Below are 21,773 nucleotides of genomic sequence, written 5' to 3' on the forward strand. Positions count from 1 at the left end.
ATGCCCCAGTATAGTGACGGGGACACTGTACTGTAAACAGGCGCCGTCCTTCAGATGAGACGTAAAACCGAGGTCCTGACTCTCTGTGATCATTAAAAATCCCAGGGTGTTTCTCTTAAGGAGTAGGGGTGTTACCCCAGCGTCCTGGCCAAATTTCCCCCTGATCTTTACCAGTCATGGCCTCCTAATAACCCCCCTCTCTGAACTGGCTTCATCACTCTGCTCTCCTCCCCACTGAGAGCTGGTGTGTGGGGAGCAGACTGGAGCATCATCCAGGTGGGGGTGGAGGGGATCCCCATTACCTGTAAAGAAAAGCGCTATATACGTGTAAGCAATTATTATTATTACATACAAATGTCACAACATGATAGAACAACGGTAACATCAGGTGAGTGAAACAAAAAACAAATTCTCCACAGTACCGAGGTTCAGTGGTGTTAGGGGTTACATTAAATTTATATGCCAGAAGATTTTTGTAGACCAACTCGTCAAGGTTATTTTTAAAATATTTTTTGTGAATTTGAGTATAGCTTAGGTGAGTTAAAGCACATTGTAGTTTTTTTTTAATTCTACACGTAATATTTTGCTAACATCAGAATGACGTTTACCATTATACGAACTTCCTTGGATTTGGATTTGGAACACCAAGAACAATATCCTTAAAAGTTACAAGTAACATGTTTATTCCCTGCTGAACAGAGAAGAAAGAAAACTCAACGTTTCGGCCGTGGATACTTTTTCACACCTGAAGAAGGCTCCACGGCCGAAACGTTGTGTTTTCTTTCTTCTCTGTTCAGCAGGGAATAAACCTGTTACTTGTTCCTTTGCAGCCTGCGCAGGCTGACGCAGCTACCCACCTGAACTCCTCAAAAGTCCACGAATACTGCTATTATTTTGGCCAAGAACATACCAAGTGCCAGGAGGTTGTCGAACCGTGACGGGAGAAGAAAATGTTCTTTCAATATCTGTTTCAGAAAAGGTACAGGTGTTGCAATAATTTCCACTTGTGTCCTCCCCCTAGTCGTATCTCAAACAAGGCATTTTGTTAAACAGCACCTGTCCCGGGCACGGGCAATACAACCCACCACCGTTTCCTTTATTGAAATACAAAAACAGTCTCCGGTTCTCAATAGTCTATCGCCTAGTCCAAGTACACGACCACACCGAGAGTCTGAATCGCAATTTGCGCGATGTATTTACAGGGTAAGACCCAGCCTCCGTCACCAGCGTGTCCAGTGAGTCTCTGTAAATAACAGCCCTGTCTAATCCGTCTCCAAGGAAGTGTGCAGTTGGGTCATTTCCTGGACTTTTTATTTTACGTGTTTTGCCACGTAAAATTCATTTTGGTAGCAGCACTTGGAATCAACCATCCCGTTTTTACAAAAAGTACACCAACGGGACGGAATCTGTAACCGCACCTATATAAAAAAAACAGTTTGTTTTAGTGAAAGGGTCTATTTCTAAGCTCGGAGGCATCGCCAGCAGGACAGCACAGCACAGCACAGCACAGCAACCGGCTGTGCCTTCCTTTGCCGGGAAATGACGTCAACCCAAACGTCATGGGGGCGTCACCTTTAACGGGCGAAAACAAGAAATGCGCAGTGTGAAATAAACTGAAAAAAAAATCGGCATTTTTACAAACAAGATCGCGAGAAGAGGACACTTAAATGGAAAAAAAATGAAAAAATGCTCTTGACGCCTTCTTGGTTTTCCGTTGGCTTTACGTCATATCCGGGATCGGGGCGCTGTTCTCGGCAGCCAATGGGAAGACTCCCGTGTTTTAAATGTCCGAGGCTGGTTCAGACCGTGAAGCTGAGCTACAGAGCTGTGCGTTATCTTCAGATCCACCACCTCATCTGCACTTCTCGTTTTTGTTGGTTTTGGACACATAACGATTTGCTTTGGGAACATACCATTCATGGGAACGCAAGAGGAAAAAGGTCAGTGGAAAGGAACCCCTCCTCTGTCAGATTAACCCACAGGGCGCTCTTGAGACCCTGTCCTGCGTTTCTTTTTAAATAAAACCCCAGACGAAATCGTTTATCTTCACCGGTCTTGCCCAGCTGTTCCGTGTTCCGTCTGTGCTTCAAAGATGTGGTTGTAAAGGCTGTCAGATCGCGGACAGGTTATATCACGACGAGGGACGGGCTAGCACAAAGATTTTTATCTGTCTTCTGTCCTGGTCTGCTGCTGCTGCGGCTGTATTCAATACAGCTGCTGCATCTGCTTAATAATTTAAAGCGCCGTTTGGATAAGATAAATATCCCTCTATACCCAGGGTTGAATGGGACAAGGGCCTTTCGAGAAAATGTCACCTTTTGTTCGGCTACTTTTCTGGGTGCCCGCTTTGGGTTGAATGAAATTACAAATCAGCACGGAGTGTTTTGATAGATCAGGTAGATCGCAAAAACAAGAAGCCCAACAGAACAGGGGGTATGTTGTGGTTGTGGTTCTGTTTTTGCTGTGTAGTTTTATTGATTTTATTTATTTTTTTAATCACTTCGCTGCTAGAAGCCGTTCCCTTTCTTTTATAGATGTTTGCTCTTCATAGTGCAGGCGTACTGTATCGTCGGCTGCCAGTGGCACTGTTTCGCTTCGGGAGAAGAGTACAGTGCGCTGTAAATTAATTAACGGTTAGTAGCTGACAGTACTCGGGGCTGTACAACAGTAAGAGTCCCTGTACACAAAGCGTTGACCCTTCGGCACGTATAAGGAGTTTTTGAAGTGGGAATCGTGTTTTAACTGCGGGATAATAGCGGCGGTTTTTACTGTTGGCGCCGGTCCCTGCTGTTGCAGCGGCAACAGTTACTAACTTGGCCGATGAGCAACAAAGATTTAGTGACGCTTATAGACCGGCTTGTGTTCACCCCTTTCTCGCCAAAACGCTTTTTCTACATTTGATTTGTGCCACAGCCCCCTTTCCGGGGTCCTGCACAGTTTTGTTTGGGATGGTAAATTTATTTTTCCAGACCCTGGAGCGCAGCTTGTGTGTCTGTAGCGATGGCAAACCGAGCTACCAGTAGCTAGGACGCCACTGTCAGTTTCTTGACCATTAATCAATCCGCCAGTCGAGATGGTTTTGGTGCCGCGCTGTTTGCCATCTACTAGTATTACTACTACTAGTAACCCGGCAGCTTGTTTCTTCCCACAAGCTGTCTGATCACTGAACTCTACCCCTACCACTGGCTCACACAGATGTTTTTTTTTAATTGTATGTTGTTTAACTTGTTGCTGCTGCTGCTGTTCTGTGTTTATGGTTTTTTTTTGTTTCCTTAATGTCCTTGTATTGGAGCATACACGCAAATAAGCATTCCCTTGTGCATATGGCAATAAACTGAACTGAACTACTTTTACCGGTTGCCTTAAATGAAAACAATAATATTGCGTCATATATTTATCACGCCAACCCCTCCAAAGGACACCTTGAGGGATCTAAACATGTTTTTTTTTTATAACTCTGAAGTGTTACGATTCTTCTTGCCTTCAAAAGAAAGATGGAAATCCCTTTACAGTGGAGTCCCACCCTCCTTCTGGTCAGCAGCTGCTGCACAGCGCAGTTTTGATCTCATTACTCGCGGTGCAGCGGCTCGGCACTGGGAACCCTGCTCGCCTTGAAGCACAGCCGTCGAGCTGGAACTGGAGAACGGGCATTGATTGTAATCTGGTGTTTCCAGCAGGGTCTGACCTTGTCGCACCCGGACCGGGTGTAGAGATGAGCGAGCCCCCGCGGTCGGGATCGGTGAAAACGCAACACTTGGCACAATTCTGTGCGCCGGGCACATGCACCGATAACTTACCGTGCGCAAAATCTCTTACAGATTGGGTGGAAGTAGCAAATGATCTCCTCAGCAAGTGTCATATTAACCTGAGACTGAAGAAGCTGACAGGATGCGACGCCAGTGTCTTTGTCTCGCTTTATGAAGCTATTCTGGGAGAAAAGGTCCCAGGTAAGAATTAAACTTGTTCGTATTTTTGGTTGTTGTAAATGGAACACAGCGAATGTGGCAAAAATCACAAGGCACCCCTCTACCCAGAAGGTCGGTTTAAATAAAGATCCACCCCCCTAGGTGTGCTGGCCTGTGAATGGGTCATGCAGGATGGTAGATAACGAAGACAAAGTTAAACTGGACGCTTCTAAAAATAAACCTACTGCTTGCTAAACATGCTTTTTTACATGAAAAGATCTTATTATTGTCAGGCTATCCATTTATACAAATAACAGAGAGTCTTGCCCTCAGGACAATCGACAGCATCACATGCTTCTGTGTCAGTGAAAGATAAATTTAGAACCGACTCCCGACGAAGAACTTGGTAACAAAAAGTGTGCTATTTGTTTTGATGGTGTTGATACTGGGCAGACAATGTTTGACTGGTTAATGAGAGTAGGATCTGAGGCTTGTTGTTTTCTTTTAAGCTCCCAGTAAGGTAGGTGACAGAATCTTATTTGTTTTCTCAAGGCAACGCTTAAAGTTGAAATCTGTCGGTGTCCGATGGTGGTGATGAGCTCATTTTCCCACTGTACATTGATTGTGATGTGCTGTATTTCTAAATATTGAAACCTTAGAAAATTCATAAAATAAGGTAATTCAGGTGAGTTTGTGTTCTGTGGGAAGTAATCCTTCTCTCAGCCCCCTCTGAGACACTGACCATTTTCTTGGATTCTTCTTCATCTGTAACTGTTCAACATTTTTTTTCTTAACATGCTGACCAGGGACTGGGGTGCTATCTGTTTGTATGTTCTCCTCATCTTCATGTGGGTTTTCTCACCCAGTCCAGACATACTGGCAGGTTAATTGGCTTCTGGTAAATTTGACCCTGGTGTGAGTGTCTGTCCTGTGATGGACGTCCCATCCAGGGTGTATCCTGCCTTCCACCCATTGCTTGCCAGGATATTTGTACAATTCTGTATCCACTTGTTTCCAAATCCTCCCAAACCAATGGAATCCTAAGCCAATCCAATTAACTAATTAGCTTCCTTTGCTGAAAAACAAATTGCTTTCAGCAATGGCCGAATTAGCCATGCCTCATTTTCCAGAATGGTGTATGATGCGTAGAGGGGAGCTGAACAGAAACAGGCTTTGTGCTTTGACGTCCTAAACCAGGGCCATGCATTTACTCCTGCCCCAGCAAAGCCATTCTTCCCTATCACTGTGCTGTGCAGGGGTATAGAGGAATTTCTGCTGTAAGGTAAGGAAACCTGGTGCATTTAGATGCAAAACAAAAAGGAAGACATGACACAACAGGTTGGTCTGTCTCGAAGAAAGGAATTATAGGAATTTCAACTAGCTGTAAAATGAAAGAAAATGGCTGTGATCCTCCCTATTATTAAAGCATGGCCGTTCACTGTTTCCAGTGTGTTTTGCCAAGTAATTTACACCCATTACTGTTAAGGAATGGGCAAAGTGCAGCTGATTATGTTTTGAAATCTTTGCCCGCAGACTACATTGCTGTTCCCTCAAGTCAAGAAGATGACATACACAACGTGCAGTCGGTGATAGACTCCCTGGCACTGGATTATCTGCAGATTAGCCTTTCACACATCACAGGTGAGAGAGAGTGCCCCAGGGGCCTGTTCTGACCACAACCTAATCCCAGATCTCGGTCTTTAAGGATGCGTAGCAGATCAGCTGCAGAAGTAAATGCTTCCTGGGAATTAGCAGATGTAGATGGATGTTTTTTTTCTTTCAAGTGACAGTTTATCTGTCAACAGGAAAGCATCCTGCTGTGTGATTTTTCAGATGGTTTAAGGTCTCTATCGTTTTTCTATGAGGAATATTTTGGGAAAAGGCCTGTTTATCTGATGCAGCAGGAAAGGCTTGTCTGATATTTAATGAGAGAATGCACACTGCCTCTCACCTCACCGTTCCACTGTTAGTCTGAAGACGTCTGGTTCTCCTTTTGTTTGTAGGAGAAAATATTGTCAGAGGAGACAAGGAATCTATCAGGAATCTGCTGGAAATTTTTGATGGGCTACTTGAGTATCTCACAGAACAAATCAGCGATGACGAGTCCCAGAATGGTGGTGAGTTTTTTTCTCTCTTTTTTTTCTCTCTTTTTCTCTCTCTACGCAGAATATTGCCCTTGTCTCCAGGGCCAGAGGCAGCAGGCCCTGTCCGAGTGGAAGGGGAGCTGTGCGCTCTGCCGCCTGGCAGGACTGCTGAGCTGTCATGTGTGCTCATCTCCCAGGCTCGCTCGCTCTGTGAAAGAGCGCAGGACCCTGTTTGCATTAGCTCATCAGCACACATGAGCTGGATGTAATGGGCTTCAGCGTGCTGTTCCTGGGATTAACAGTAAAGTGTTAGAGGTTTACTGAGCAAAACATCACCAGCTCTCAGCCTGTGGTGTTGTCCTGTCTGTCTGTCTGTCTGTCTAAGGCAGTTGTTTAGTTCTTCCACCACCGTTTCCTGTTATAAATTATCTGGTGGGTGTGCTTATTAAGTGTCTTATTTAATATGAATAAGAATGCATTCTCATTTCCAGTCTGATGTGTCAGTGTGCGGCCAGTTAAGACCCTGTGTGAGGTGTGAAGTATCAACCATACCTGCGTGGTGCAGTTTGTCTGAGCCGTGGGATCTTTACGAGAAGTGAACTGCGACGCTGTAAAAAGCCGACTCTGTAAAAGCTGGGATTGTCCGTGTTGTGAAACCGATACGCAGAACAAGGCGGCACTTGACTGTGCTCCAGTCTTGCTCTGTGTGGCAGACTACAGCTATATACTTTCATTACCAAGTGCAATTAGACTTTGAAACCCATGTGATCGAACGCTTTTGCTTTTAGTTTCTCGTAGTAAAAGAACAGATGTGTAACTCATTTTATTGATTATTACAGTTTTATTTTTCTTGAAAAGTGCAATAGATACATTTCATGCTTAACTTAAGACACCGTGTGCTTTGAGACTTTCACTCTTTGTTGCTAATGATGTATTTTGTAACTTCCTAATTTACATGCTCGACATTGTAGTATTGCACATTCTGAAATAGGCTCTCTCTATGACTCGGTGACATCTGCTTTAGACCTTGTGATTCCACGTAACTGTCTGCCTTACATGTTACTGAACATTAAGAACAATTAAATCATTTTCACTTCTGAAATGCTTGGAGATTACAAGTCTTCAGACTCCGTGTACAATGTTTAAGGAGCTGAAAATCCGTTTAGGAAATTTAAATGTTGCATGTTTACACAACACATGCGAAAGTGCAACTAAGTACGAAACGCAGAAACCCATGGAGTCACAGGGACCAAGGTGGGGGAGGGCCTCGTATAGGTGGATTAAAGCAGAACTGCAGCGCTATTTTTACATTTCACGGTGGGAAAGAATCAGCATTGATGAGTGTAATAACCGTAAAATGTTTACATCACAAAATAGACTAAATTTCCATGTGTGCGCAGCACTGTGTTCTGCGACGCAGAACAAGGCATCAAGACATCCGGTGAGGTCAAGCAGTCCTATTACATTGTACGGAAGCAGGCTTGTGAATACATCTCTTTAAATCCAATAAAAATATTGCTCTCGACTTTGAGATGGTTTGTAGATAAATGGAATTTACTTGTTAACTCTGCATGCGGATCATGTTGGAGCACTTGTGTGGTGAACATTTGCCTGCTGCACAAGTGCACTACTCATTTGCTCGCAGATCTCATTACGGTGACTAGTGAGCAGGAAGGGTCGCTTCACGTTGCAGTTCGTGGGAGCTCAAATGCAAGTTCGCAACAACACGTAGTATGTGTCAGTGATGTGTCAGAGTTCACGATTTTGTGCTTAATTTGAAATATGTAAACATTTTCTATACCGTCAACAAATTGATTCTCTTACCCAGACCTAATAACCGGTCTGAGCAATTGGGACTGCAGGTCCCCTTTAACACTCTCCTCTCCTTTCTCTCTCTCCTGGAACAGAATGGCCAGGCCACATGTCCGGCGAAGCCCCCCGTCCCCCTGAGGGGGCTGCGCGGGAGCAGACGGGCGTCCGGGACGAGGGGACCCTGGCAGAGGACAGATCCCTGTCTTCCAGAGGGTGAGGACGCAGTGCCTCCCTTCCCCCGTACAGTCCCGCTGTCCCACAGGGAGCCCTGGAGAAGCTGCCCATTGGGCTCGTCATTCCCATTTGGCTCCATTACTCAGTAGTCCAGTGGCTTGAACTGGCTGTACCGGGAACAAAGTCCCCAAGGAAGACAACTCCCAGAACCCCCCCTGCCCTGACTCCACAGCCAATCAGACTGCACACAGCTGGCTGGTAACTGTGGCTCAGTGTGTTGTTTTTTGTTAATGACATCCTGTAATTGCCGTGGGAGCACGTCCTTTCTCCCCCTCCTTTTGACATCTGATACGCTGCGTAATGACTGCTAACGGCTCTTGCTAATGAGCTGGGGGGCTGGGTGCGCGCCGTGGTGCCCTAACAGTGGCAGCAGGTGTAGAAGTCAAGTGCAGGCAGAGCAACAGCGAGGCTGGCTGCAAGCCGCGGTCAGATTCCAGTTTGCTTGTGCGTTGGAATATGATTTTTTTTTTTGGCAGGCCGGAAAAGGCCCTTTTAATTTATCCCGCTCCTCCTTCTAAACACGCCGATGGGCGTCACTGCATTTGTTCTCTTTCATGGAAAGTAAACATGTTCTTACGGGCAGTGATGACGAAAGACGCGGAATTAATCAGCAGTACAAGGTGGTTGTACTGCATTTTTTTTGATGAACACAGGTGGTGTCTAATTTCTGCACGACCTGTTCTTCTGTTGCTATAATTCCTGATTCCTCAGAGATTACACATGACATTTCTGTAATAACTTCTAGCGATCGCATTGGACTCCATCTTCTTTTTACTACTGAGACCACATCACAATTCCCTTTCTCAATACGATTCTTTAAAAAATGAATTGCACAAGGAGGAATTAAATGAAAATTAAACTCTTCGTATCTGGATATGCCAGTGTTTGGAAGCTCATGAAATTCATGTGCTTAATGGGTTTTACTGCTTTGAAAATCTGGGCGGTGGCCTAAGGTCTATAATCGTCTGTCTTGTTTGCTTTGGTTTTGATAGTAACTTTTGTCAGCAGATCTACGGTCCGGTCTTCTCCATATTCAGCTGCATCCTGGGACGCAGAAGGCTCTGAATCCACAGCAGAGCTGATCCGTCTTGGGGACTCAGCCCGTACCTTCGCTGCCAAAAACGAGGGTGAGATGGATGAAGGCATTTTCTAAATGTCAATGAACCATTCCATCTGTCCTTGGCCAGAGAAGCAGCCTATCTGGAAGAATAGGATATAAGGCGGGATTGCACATTAGGCAGAACACCCTTTAATTGGCTGCTGTGTAAAAAGTCCACAGAACACACAGCATAATTAATCCTAATGGTGCTAAACCAGGAGCTATAGAACATGTCCAAGTCATGTGATTTCTGCCTGGTTGGGGACGTTTCAGTTAATCTATTTCATGCTTTACTTAAAATAATTTCCTGCTTTGATTGTGACTTGTTTTCTTTTAAAGCTGCTGTTTTAATAAGAAGTCTTTAGATAATTGTGCCTTCTCAGTCACATTCTCTGTCCTCTTAGCCTCCAGTTATTTAGCTTTGTCTGTGTTTGTACTTCATCTCCTCTCTCCAGGAATTTGACAGAGATTAAAATGTGCAAGGCCTCGGCTCCTGTCTAGCCCTGTTTTTTGTTTGTTGAGCCAACGCATCCTCCGAGAATAAGAAAAACGTTGTTTGCTCAGGGTTGAGTTATCGCACAGACTATTGGTTTGTCTCTGTACTGCGTGCCGCTGGCTGAATGCCATGATGTTGTTCGTCTGCGTTATTGCAGACAAGACAGCACGGCGTTCAGTTAGGATTTCTCCACTGGTATTCCCCGAATTCTGTCGACCTCTGCTTAACCTCCTTCCTTGCTTTGTGCCCTTTTCCGCTGGGTTAGAATAGGCCTGAAAAACTGAGCTCTTCTCCGGGACACATGCTTAACAAAGGGTCCATGTGCTCTCGCTCTTCAGCTGGGAGGAGTGGTGGCCGCCAGTCAGACAGAACGGCTGGTCCAGAACTGGCTGGTGAGATCCGTGTGGCGGGGTCTTCCGGCGCCAAGCCTGCAGCCCTGGCACCGAGCAGCGGAGAGCCTGGTGAGCAGCTGCCCTTCAAACAGCAGCGTCCTGTCCTGGACATGACGGGCGGCAAAGGCAAAGCGCGAAGCGGCAAAAAATTGAAATGCGGTTCGGTTTCCTGGGCTATGTTCATACAGAATTAATCATCATCTTTAGCAAGTGTGTCTGCTGATTTGAGGGAATTTGCAGCTGGTAAAACTGGACACAGATAAAGCCCACTTGCATGCCGAAGACGCAGCGCTATGTAATGTTATAAAAAGATGTTTCTGGAAAACAGATCTGGAAAACTAAGGGCAGTCCTGAGTCGAGAAGTCTGGATTTTTGGTCTGCATTATTGCCACTGTAGGTTTATTTGTTCCACAGACGTTGCGGTGGACACCACGGCCCTGCCGGTGCGTCCCGTGTCCTCGGGCCTGTGGAACGGCAGCGGCGCTCAGCTGCGAGAGCCCATCCGAGCCGCCGTTCCTCTGCGGCCCCCCTGCCAGCCCGCTCAGACTGACGCGCCCCCCTGCGGCGGCGGCGGCGGCGGCCAGGCGCCTGCAGGTGCACCAGCTCGGCTACAGGAGGGGGAGGAGGCTGTGGCCATGCCAAGCGTAAGGAGCCACGCCGAGTGGTCCGGGAGCAGGGCCGGCGCAGGACACGTTACGATAAAGATACGGGAGCGCTGTGGAATCCCAGAAGCCACCCCTGGGAAGATCTGACCTATGCGGGAGTTGGTGGCATTAGTGTTGCATGGACACTGGGGCTGGATACCAGCCGTTCCTGTTATTTACATGAGCGCCTCTCAAGGGGGGCTGCAGCACTATTTTTATATTTCGGGGTCAGGAAGGGTCGGCACCGATGAGTGCGTTTCAAACCGCGATGAAAGTAAAACGTTCACAGTAACTTGTAAAACCTCCGACTTGCCTCGCAGAATAGGAGGCGGGGGGCCATATCACCATTATTGTCTATTGTCGGCAATTCCGAACAAGGCAACCAAACATCCGGGGAGGTGAAGGGGCCCTAATACGTTGTAAACAAGCAGGCTTGTGTATACCTCTCTTGTAATCCAGTAGAAATATCGCTCTTGGTTTTGAGACGATTTTGCAGAAAAATACTACTTGTTCACTGTGCATGCAGATCACTTTGGAACATCTCTGTGGCGAAATGTCTGCTGCACAACCTGTACTTATCTACTTATCCGCTCGTACATCACAGTACATCACAGTGACTAGTGAGCAGGAAGGGCCGCTTCACGTCGCAATTCGGGGGAGCTCTCACGTGTGGGTAGACCAGGGGTTTGTGACAACAATGGCGACCGTACGGTACTTTCACAGAGAAATCGTAACATTTTTCTGTAGTGTCAACGAATTTATTTTGTTACCAAGATTGAATATCGTGTCTGAGAAGTTGGGACTGCAGGTCCCCTTTAAACTTGCTTTGGGGTTCAACTGTGGGTCAGGTAAATAATTCACAGGTTATTTCAAATTGGAACAACCCTGCTCATCTGCATGACTAACCCTTCTTAGACACTGGAGTGGGATTACATTTTTTAACTTCTGTTTGCCCAAAACTGTTGCGTGGAGAGGGGAGGGTAAAGTTAAATTGACATCTGGATATTATTATTAAGAGTACAGCAATTTTATGCTGCATTCAATGTGAGATATTGTTATGTTGTTTATTATGTTTACAACCTCTCATGTGACTCTGCGGCTGTGATTTCTGAAGAAAAGATGATAACTGGGTTTTCAAAGATCCAAATTCTTCCGCAGGACAGAAAACCCATTCTCATGCTGTTCATACAGTACAGTATATAGGTTGTGTAGGAATAACACAAGGGCTTCAGCAGCCAATCAGCACAGAGCAAAAAAAGGGCGTGTTGAATTCCTCTTTCCTGTATGATGTCATTTCTGTAAACTGACACTTCAGTGGTGGAGACTCGGTCACCTTAGAACATGCTGTTGTTTTAACACTTGGCAAACTCTTACCTTGGCCATTGTCACTTACTAGGCTGTTTCTCACTGAATATCTTCCACATAAAACTCAACACCAGCCCCCTGTCCTGTACGGCATTTTAAATGGGGAATTTTCTTTTTAAAATAATATGCCTCTGATCTGTCTGTATATTTTAACATTAAGGTTTTGTTGGAAGATCACTTCCACAGCCTCATGTGTTGGATGTAAGCGGAGTCCCAGTGCCAAATACGATAGTCATCTGTGGTATCTGAGTAATTCTGAACAAAGGGATCCTGCTCGGCGGAAAATAAATGCTTTAGAGACGTGTAATCTGTAACTTTGCCAGCACTGTGGCACGCTGTGCTGTAGTTGGCACGCATCTGTCTGAAAGGAAACGCCCTCAAGCCGATTTTAGAGGCTGATGTGTTTTCCACTGAGAAGTAGTTTCAGGGTGTGCCTCCAGAGCGCTGTAGCTCATTCACAACAACAGGGAAGTGAGCTGTAAGGGAGGAGTTCATCTCCATAAACATTTCATTGAGCTGGAACATGATGGCATTTCATTCTGCAAGTTCCCTTTTCCTACATTGCGCTGGGGGTTTTTAGAAAGCCACAGGTTTCCCCAGCTGTCCTAGGATCTGACCTGCTGGACAGTTCAGTTCATCCCAATTCAGATGTGCTTCATGTCGATTTACTGAGCTGCCTGAGCACACAGAGTTTGAGAGGGAAGGATGAGGTGACGAGGTCTGTGCTGATGGTGGCTGGTTATTCACAGTGAATGAGTCTGACTCCTGAGAAGCCCCCCTGGAGGCCCTGCTGTATAACAATAGCCTCCTCTTTGACTCCCTGACTGCTGGGCTCCTCTTAACAAATTCAAATGCAACGAGCTTAAGTCTCGCGACCTGTGAAAGCAATAACAATCTGCCTGGTACTCAGTGTTCCTCAGGCAGGAGATCACATTCTGGTTTCAACATCACAATCTTCCTCTCGCCCACAGATCAGCGACAGCTCCAGGCCACTCTCTGACACCTTGGCACCTAATGGCCATCATTTCTCTCAGCCATCTCCAGGTGAGAGTGTTGTACAGGGTGTTACAGAAGGACAGCAGTAATACAGTAGGATCTGTATTGTGATGCGTCATACTGTTGTGCAGTCCTGCACGCAAGAAAAGCAAGAAGCTGATGTATACTGGGTGTATTTTGCGGTTCACAAATGTAAAGTCATGTGATAAATTCAGGTGCTTTTTTAATTGTGCTTTTAATTGCATGTATATTTTGTTGCACTTGGCAAGTTTCTTATGATGGGTAAAGCTATTTTTGCATATGTTTTGAAATTATCATTTTTTTGATGGGAGCATTGAAATTTCTGTGGTGATGAACAGTACTAATGAATCTATAATTTGGACCAGACAGGCATTGTTACTTCAGATTTTTTTTGTTCACTGGCACACAGTGCATGAGTAGCATTCCCTTTCATTTTCGCTTGGGGGTGAGTTTAAAACTCTCACAGTCTGCTTCCCTAATTTGCAAGCCCTGTGATCTGGCTGGGTTTCGTACAATGAGGAGTTCCGGTTTTGAGCCAGAAGTCTGGGGTTTAACCCTTTAGTGGCTGTGCGTTTCCAGTTTACCCCTTTGTTTCTGTGTGTCTGTCTGTGACTGTGTGGGGGTCTTCAGGTGACAGTGAGAGATCTGTATCCAGTGGCTCTAGGTGTGCCAGTCAGAAGAAAGCAAGCCTGGCAGTGGAGAGAGACCAGACAGAGGTAGGATTGGGGTCCTGGGGTGCTTTTTGGTGGAAGGGTAAGAATAGTCTTGAGTTATCATAAACGGAGGGCAACACCTCGGTTTTATAACACTTCATCCAGGTGGGGGCTACACAGTGGTGGTGGAGTGGAATCCCCAGTACCTGTAAAGCGCTATTAAGCGCATCAGGACGATTTCTTTTTCATTTATAAATTCTGATTCCTAGAGACCAGAAAGAGCTCAGCTGTGTCCTCCCTGCACATCACTGTAGCACCTTTTAAACTTAGACAAGAATTCAGGTTCCCAGCGTGTTTGGTCAGTCAAAGCTTTGCACAGCAGTGATGGAGCACAAGGCAGTGGTTTAAATGAACACTCTGGAAACTGCTTTCACTGTCCCAGCTGCTCCTGGTGTACACGAGGTATAAGCTGTACCTTCTGTGCACTCGTGCTTTCTTGTACCCCAGAGCCTGGACTGTACCTGTACCTGTGACCTTAAAACCTGTAAACCTTATAAGTCAATTGCTATTGTTTATATACTACAGTCTAAGTTCATTGTACTGTGCATAATATAACTTACCCCCGTTTCAAGTATATACGAAGTATACCAATAGTGTTCTTTTTTTAAAGCCGTTTTTATATATTAATGAATCTATCGATATATTAGTATCCGTATTTCATTATTCCATGTTAACTTTTGTGCTGTGTTGTACTGGCATATCTTCTATGTAGTATCTCAATAAAACTAAAACTCTGTATTATTCACAGCAAACCAGAAATAGATTTGAGCTTTTCTATGGCCTTATCTGTCATGACATCTCCCTGCCCGAGACAGGCTGGCAACTGCCTCCTAACAGGTATAACACTGTGACCCCTTTACGGCATGAAGGGGCTGTAAATGGGTGAGATCAGTTCTTTTCCTGAGATACCCTAATTTTAGAACCCCCAGTTCTCACCATTTTGTTTACTTCGTGTACTGTTTATACCTTGAAAACTCAAATCTCGATTATCTTGCTGCTCTTTCCAGGCCCTTTCTGTTGGTCCCAAGAAGGTGGCCTTCCGCACGCAGCCTGACATCCGGCTGCTGACCCTGCAGAGCAGCCTGGGGGAGACCCAGCGCTGGGGTGAGGAAGAGGAGGAGGGGAGCGAGGAGGACTCCCAGCTGCAGGGCCGCGGAGGGCTGAGAGACAGGTGACAGCTCGCTGCGCACATCAGAGCTCCGAGTCCGACATATTTAAATGTATACTTTGCATGTCATTTCCTCTCGGGAGTCGGCACGGGGTCTGCAGATAGCAAATTTGCAAACTGCTTGGCTTTCCAAATGTACAGAGTGCTGTACTGTGCTGTTTGCTGACTACAGGCAAGCACTGCCTCCAGCACTGGAGCAGAGCACAATTTAAACGGGAAGCAATATCACTGCATTAATGATTAATGCTAATGAGGTTAATTAGCATGATGCCAAACCGTCAAGCATCCTCAACAGGAGCCTGAGCATTACAGAGGCAAATGCCTCTTCTTACCTGTGGATCAGCAGTCTGATGGCTGCCTTGTGTTTGCTCTCAGTGAGAGTTCTGTGCTTGACGGGGAGCCGAGTGGGGGTGTCGGGGAGGAGCCCCTATCTTGGCGCAGGAGGAAGAACAGGCAGGCGGAGATGGAGCTGCAGGAGATGTCCGAGAAACTGTCCCGTCGCCTGGAGGAACTCGACCTGGTGAGCCCTCATCTGTGTTTTTACCTTGGCCGGGATCTCCAGGAAAAAGCAGCCGTCCTCTGTGGTGTTCGGTACATAATTGAACACCTGCAGCATTCCTCCCTGGAGATGATGCCTTTACTGAAGCGCAGCTGTTTTGAGCTGCTTTGAGATCCTTAGTGATGTTCTTTATTGGAGCGAGATCATGCGTCACTTGTTTTCACATAAGATTCTTGTTTAAAAGAGTGATATTGTTTTTGTTGATTCTGGTTCATAAGCATTCTGGTTAATTAAAAATCTGGGGCCTATGTGGGCTGCATGGTGGTTCAGTGGTTAGTGTAGCCTTGCAGTGCTGGTAACCTGGGTTCAATTCCAGTTTCCTCCCACAGTCAAAAAACATACTGGGAGGTTAATTGGCTTCTGGAAAAACTGGCCCTGGGGTGAGTGTGTGTGATCTGCCCTGTGATGGACTGGCATCCTGTCCAGGGTGTGTCCTGCCTTGTGCTTGTTGTTTACCCTGATAGGGTCACAGGGGAGCTGGAGCCTAATTGGAAGAAACAGTTAGAAAACAGATGGACGCTGCAAAGTTAGAAACGGGCATTAAGTGTTGAAAAGAGTCGTTCAACTCCCAGGAACAGTGCAGTTCCTCTTCGTGAGGCCTGTACTTCCTCCGGCCTGAGATCTGGTCTTTGCAGATGCTGAAGCAGGCACTTGGAGAAACCACGGAGGCCGGAGAGACGAAAGAGGAGGACAAGCTGTCTCATCACAGCGACAGTGTCATGGAGTGTCGCAGGACAAAAAAGCAGACCGGTAGGCATGAGTGTGAGAAAAATCCCGATTCTTTCACACCCCCTGTCTGTTTTCATTTCAGTTCAACTGTTGCTATGAAGCACTTGTTTTAACTCTTCATAATTTGAAAAAAATTGGGAAATATACTATTCCTGGCCATTTTTAATACCTTTGGAAATGCATTTTGTGTAAGATGAGACGTGATTCGTCGACTTGCCAGACAGGTTTAAGATCATCATACCTGATCTTCCCTGCCTTTTAGAGATTTTAGACCGAAATGAATGAGGGCCAGTGTGCTGTGGCTTTTTCAACAATGGAACAGTGTAAGTTAGTGTTGATAGCAAGGCTCTGACGTGGCTTTTCTCTGTTCACGCCGTGTCCGTCTGCAGACGAGCCTCAGCTGAAGAAGTCCTCCCGCACGCGCTCCCTGTCCCCCTCGCCCCCTCCGGCGCGGCGCCCCCTGCAGGCACAGTTCGAGGACGCGCTGCACAGAGAGGCCCAGCACCACCTGGCCAGGGCGCGGCGCCATGCCCACGCCGAGCTGGAGACACACAGGCAGAGCGGCCTGGTGAGACACCTCACCGGCTCTGGCCCTGCTGGACTTCTGTCCATCAGGTCTCCCCAGAGCTGTCGTATACCGCAAAGGAACAAGTACAGGCTTATTGCAGGCCGAAAGGAGAAGATAAGAGCCTTATCTTTAGGCTCCACAACCGAAACGTGTTTTTCTTCTCTTTTCAGCATGGCATAAACCTTTACCTGTTCCTTTGCAGCCTACGCATGCTGACGCAGATACTTACTTGAACTACTGCTGTCGCATGCCTCCTCACTAGGCTGAAGATGAGAGCTAGGGCTGGAATCTGGATGGGTGGGGGCTTGGGGCTTGTCAGGGTGAGAATGAGAATAGGGACGTTTTATTAACATGAGTCATCACTAACTCAAACTGGGATATTGGGTGATGCAGTTGTCCCCATCACTTCACTTAGTGCAATTTAGTGACTTCCTATTTAGTAAGCCCTTAAGTCTTAAAAAAAAAAAAATCGTCAAACCACTTTTGCTGAAAGTGCTGAAGCTAGCAGTCTCGCTGTCTCCAGCGCCGCCAGTCCCAGCGCCGCTCACACTGAGCGCACAGCCAGCGAGGAGCTGCAGAGTCTCTCCCCACCTCCTCCTTATCACAGAGGAGCCCCATATCACTTCTGCTTCCTGCCCAGCGTATGCAACGCCGGCAGTGAATTATTTTCTGTCACTCAAACCATTATACCGGATCAGTATTTTAGTCAGATGTGCGGATTTGTGAAAAACAATGTTTGTTTGATCAAGACTCTTTTTCAAGGAACCTAGAACCTTCAGTTAATTGAACTTTATGCATTAACATTCAGAATTCGCCTTGGACCTGCAGATAGTACTCGTTCTGGGACACTGATATACAGACCGCACTTGGCTGCCCCATTCATTGTTCTCGGAGGGCCTGAAGTCCCACAATGTGGTTACTCCACACCTGAAGCTTAGCCGTGTGCCTGAGCTGTAACTGTGTGTGAACCTGCAGAGCAGGTGTTGACGTTGGGCGTGTGTTTTTGTCTAGATTGTAGGGAAAGCCTATGAGGATGAGTTAAGGAGGTACGAGGAGCGGGAGCGGATTCAAATTACCCAGGAAAGAGGAAAGGCGAAGGAAGCTGTAAGTATGGCAAGTTCTCCACATTTCCAGAAAAGCTCCAGCTGGCTAGAGAAGCTTGTGTCAGGACGGTGTCTTTATTAGACAGGGCAACAGCAGGAGTCTGCTGTACTGATGCCAGCTCTGATGTTCTAATCGCGTGCTGTTCGGAACAGACTGCTGAAATACAGGCGGCAGAGATTGAGCATTTCCTTTATAAATGTTTTCGTTAATCCGAGGCAGAAGGCTTCAGACTCTTTCTAGAATGGATTCTCTGAAGTCGTTTTTTGTAACGCAAAAGGTCTTTCTTAATCAAGCTGAACCTGCCTGGCTGCCGAGATGGTTTCCTGAACGTTGTTGTTTGTCCGCCAGCTGAGAGAGTATGAACAGATCCTCCAGAAGGAGGCTCCCCGCACCCCGAAACCAGCCCGTGTCTATTCCTCCAGGACCACCCCTCGGGCGGCGAAGCCCACAGCGCCCCGGGGGAGCGTCCCTCCCAGAAAAGCCCCACCCAGTAAGAAACTTTTCACCTGGCTCTAGTTTTACCATCTGTTATTTGATATGACTATAATATAACCCTCTAATGTAAAAAAAAAAATGTAATGTCTTCAAGCTAGCTCTTAAAAGTAGTATGCTGAAGGATTTGACACTTCACGGTTCTCATATGTAAAAATGTCAGAGAAACAATTCTCTTAGAGCTGCAAAATTTATCTTTAAGAATTCAAATCTTTGTTATCGTTTAAACTGTCATGAATTTGTAGAAGTGGATTCCATTGCTCACTTTTCCCACTCGCCTGTGTGCCCTTAATCTCTCTGACCGTCTGAGTGTCTGATTTCCCCAGTGAAGGTTAAAGAGAACGACCTGCTGCCCCTGCTGCTGGAGGAGTTCCCCCACCTGCAGCTGTCCCCCCACACTCTCAAGAGGATGTGGAACCAGCAGCTCCGGCAGGTGGGACGCCTGGGTAGCGCCTCTTCTGGCGACCGCAGCCGAGCCAAACTGACCAGCCAGGTAGGACGCCTGAGGGTTGAACGCCGTATAAAGTTATTGTAGAAGACGCATTTTTTAAAGTTAGAAGTTGGAATATTATTTGGACAATCTGATTTGGATCAGATTTGTTTCGTGTGTTGGGGGTTTGTTTCAGCATGTTTTGAGAGCCTCACTCCCGGCTCATGCCCTTTTTCCCCTGCTGGTGCACAGATAGCAGTGCCCTCAGCAGCTGGCCTCTCTGCTCGTTCTGCTTTTGACTCTGTACCCATTTGCCACTTTCCCTGCTTTTCGCTTCCGTTCTCTTTCTGCACGCTGTCTGACCGTGTCCCTCTGCCCTGCCGCAGGTCGAGGACGCTCAGAGGAAGCACGACCTTTTGGTGGAGATCATCCGCAAGGAGCAGGAGCACAACCAGCGCCTGGTGAGTCCCGTGCCGCCCCCCCCGGGACTCCGGCCCCACGCCTGAGGCACGCAACGGTGTCGCTGCCGCTCGGTCCTTCCCCAAAATGCAAAGCGCAGCTTGCTCTGGCAGGGAGTGTAGAACACTGCTGTGACCGCGGGGGCCTGAACTCCAACGTGCCAATCTCTCCGTTTACCAGAGGGATTTTAAAGACCGGATCCGGCAGCAGAAATCGGCCCAGAACCAGATGAAAGAACAGCGGCAGCAGATCGCCCGGGCCAGGAAGTACTACGATGACTACCACGTCCAGCTGAAGGCCCGCATGATGAGGGCCAGGACCCGCGAGGAGAAGGTGGGCTGCTGCTCGCAGATCTCTTCTTGCTCTCCTCTACCTCGCATGAGTGCAGTGAGAGCCGTTTTCAATGAAATTCCCGAGTTCTCCCTGTGTATCCAAACAGCCGGGGTATTAACAGTGCTAAAATCCTCTGTCCGGAAGACTCGGGCAGTCCTCACCCAAAAACCATTTTTTCAGAGGACTGACTAGCATCAGCGCAGCACTCGGCCTTGTGCAGTGACCTCTGATAAGCCAGTGAAGCCCTGTGGAATTAGATCGACTCCTGTGGTTTTTAGGCACGTGCAGAGTGTAATCTCTCTGTAGAAAATAATGATTCCAACCGAACCAAAGTTTTCTCCAGGTAACTTTCTGAATTAGTCACGGGTCAGTGGTTCAGCAGTTCATTTAGCAGTTTTCTCATTTATTGCATAAAGTTAGAGTATTGGCGACCGTGTGGGAGACTTTGTGCAGGGTTGGGATAAGCTCGGGCACTGTGTTAACGCTGCCGTGAGTGGATGCTCCAGCTAAATGACTGGGTGGTGGAACAGATGATAAGACCGTGTGACGCTGTTAGAAGGGCGGGCTGGGTTTGTTCCCTCCGAGACGTTTCTAAATTGAATTAAAAAAAATGGTTTCTTAAAATTGAAATTGTATTCGCGATTAATGTAACAGTTCGGCATTCATCTATTTGGTGCCGTTGTCATCAGAGAGGTCGGTTACCTGCGAGACGCGGCACTGGCGTTGGCTCGGCGCCTTGAGCCGGGCCTCCTGCGGCACTGACGGCGCTCCCCTGTTCTCTGCAGATGTTCAGGCAGCTGTTCGAGGAGGGCCTGGGCATCCAGAAGGAGCGACTGCAGGAGCTGCGCTCCTACGCCAAGGCCCAGCGCCAGGAGCACCAGCGGCGTCACAGGGATGAGCTGGACTCCATGGAGAATTACTACCGGGACCAGGTACTGCACCAGCCTGCATTCCTGCACCTCGTCCCAGCAGCACCTACAGCAGCCGGCAAGAGAAGAGAAGAGCAGGCATGCTGGGATACTCCGTCATGGGACAGGCCACTGCGGCACCTGGGCCAAAAGGCATTTGAATGAGGGAGGAAATACTTTAGATTTATCAGAGATTCTAAAAGCCTCCAAAGTTCTCTGTGTGCTCCTGTGATGAGTTGTTACTCGGCATTAGGCTGGATTGTGCAGGGAAAAAGGGTCCGTTTTAAGGAAAGTGATGCAGAATGCTTTTTTTTCCCCCCCAGTTTTCGCTGTTGGCAGAAACTCTTGCACAAGAAAGACAGGAGATTCAAGTGAGGAAGAAAGCACAGGAGAAGGTACGTACACCCTTGTGCATCTTAAGGATCAGTGCAAAGGAGCTCTAGATATGCCTGAACTCAGGGGCTCCTTTTAAGGAGCTGTACATTAAGGAATGGTTTTGTTTTGCATTCTTATTTTGAAAAGCGATGGCAATCACAAAGTTTTATGCTTCGAATCGGGATGGGTTAAGCTAAAGCTAAGCCACAGAGGGGAAGGAAAGGCTCCTCTAAGAGGCAGTGATGGTGCGACCAGCTCTAAGCAGCAAACTCCTGCAGCAGCCAGTTCACACATATACCCCTCCTCATCTCTTCTGCAGGCTCTCCAGAAAATGAAGAAAGAGCTGCGCTCCAAGATGGAGCGTGAGATCAGGGAGCTGCAGCAGCTCATCATTCACAATGACGACGACGATTCCTTCCGCAACCTGGAAATCGAAAGGTTACGACACAGAGTACAGATGGCTTCATTCCAGTACAGCACGTCCCATCTGTTATGAACTGCTTTTACAGTTTTAATTCTTCCTCGCTGCTGCCCACAGGACACTTTCGATCTAAATTATTTAAGGTTAACTTTTTATTACATTTTGTGCACTAGTCTTTTTTTTTTAACTGGTAAAGGTACAAATATGAAACTGTGAAGTCGGTACAAGATGACACTAACAGGCCTTCTCTTGCAAGATTGATGTAGATTTTATAAAATCCTTAATCCTTTGTTTTTTTTTTATGACCTGCTGGCTATTCCTTTTCTAATGTCTTAATTGTAAATTACTGTACAGAGGTTAAATTTCAGGTTTAAATTATTTATAAAACTTTTAATCTGTTTTTTTTTGCTGAAGTATCTTTGCAAGCTTTGTTTGCCACTAGGTGGAGATATTGGACAAATCTTTA

The 21,773-nt window shown here is 46.8% G+C and overlaps 1 protein-coding gene across 1 annotated transcript; it reads left to right on the forward strand.

Annotated features, from left to right (window-relative positions):
* Window positions 1-1,539: 1,539 nt before the first annotated feature.
* LOC102684740 (centrosomal protein of 95 kDa) lies at window positions 1,540-21,720 on the forward strand. Its single transcript, XM_015356188.2, has 22 exons — window positions 1,540-1,940; window positions 3,819-3,947; window positions 5,439-5,546; window positions 5,909-6,022; window positions 7,897-8,014; window positions 9,044-9,162; window positions 9,969-10,091; window positions 10,437-10,666; window positions 13,003-13,075; window positions 13,679-13,764; window positions 14,769-14,932; window positions 15,305-15,449; window positions 16,124-16,238; window positions 16,607-16,785; window positions 17,797-17,889; window positions 18,238-18,379; window positions 18,708-18,874; window positions 19,198-19,272; window positions 19,451-19,603; window positions 20,389-20,535; window positions 20,835-20,906; window positions 21,206-21,720. Exons 1-22 carry the CDS (start codon window positions 1,919-1,921, stop codon window positions 21,380-21,382), a joined length of 2,751 nt encoding a protein of 916 aa, XP_015211674.2. The 5' UTR covers window positions 1,540-1,918; the 3' UTR covers window positions 21,383-21,720.
* The last annotated feature ends 53 nt before the right edge of the window (window positions 21,721-21,773 follow it).

The sequence above is a fragment of the Lepisosteus oculatus genome, chromosome 9 (assembly GCF_040954835.1).
Source record: "Lepisosteus oculatus isolate fLepOcu1 chromosome 9, fLepOcu1.hap2, whole genome shotgun sequence".
NCBI classification, from domain to species: domain Eukaryota; kingdom Metazoa; phylum Chordata; class Actinopteri; order Semionotiformes; family Lepisosteidae; genus Lepisosteus; species Lepisosteus oculatus.

What these genes read in the sequence shown, in the direction of transcription:
- LOC102684740 (XM_015356188.2), top strand. Translation starts at nt 1,919, where the DNA reads ATGGGAACGCAAGAGGAAAAAG. An exon ending in GGGAACGCAAGAGGAAAAAG is followed by an intron (nt 1,941 to 3,818) that starts GTCAGTGGAAAG and finishes AATCTCTTACAG; the next exon opens with ATTGGGTGGAAGTAGCAAAT. An exon ending in TCTGGGAGAAAAGGTCCCAG is followed by an intron (nt 3,948 to 5,438) that starts GTAAGAATTAAA and finishes CTTTGCCCGCAG; the next exon opens with ACTACATTGCTGTTCCCTCA.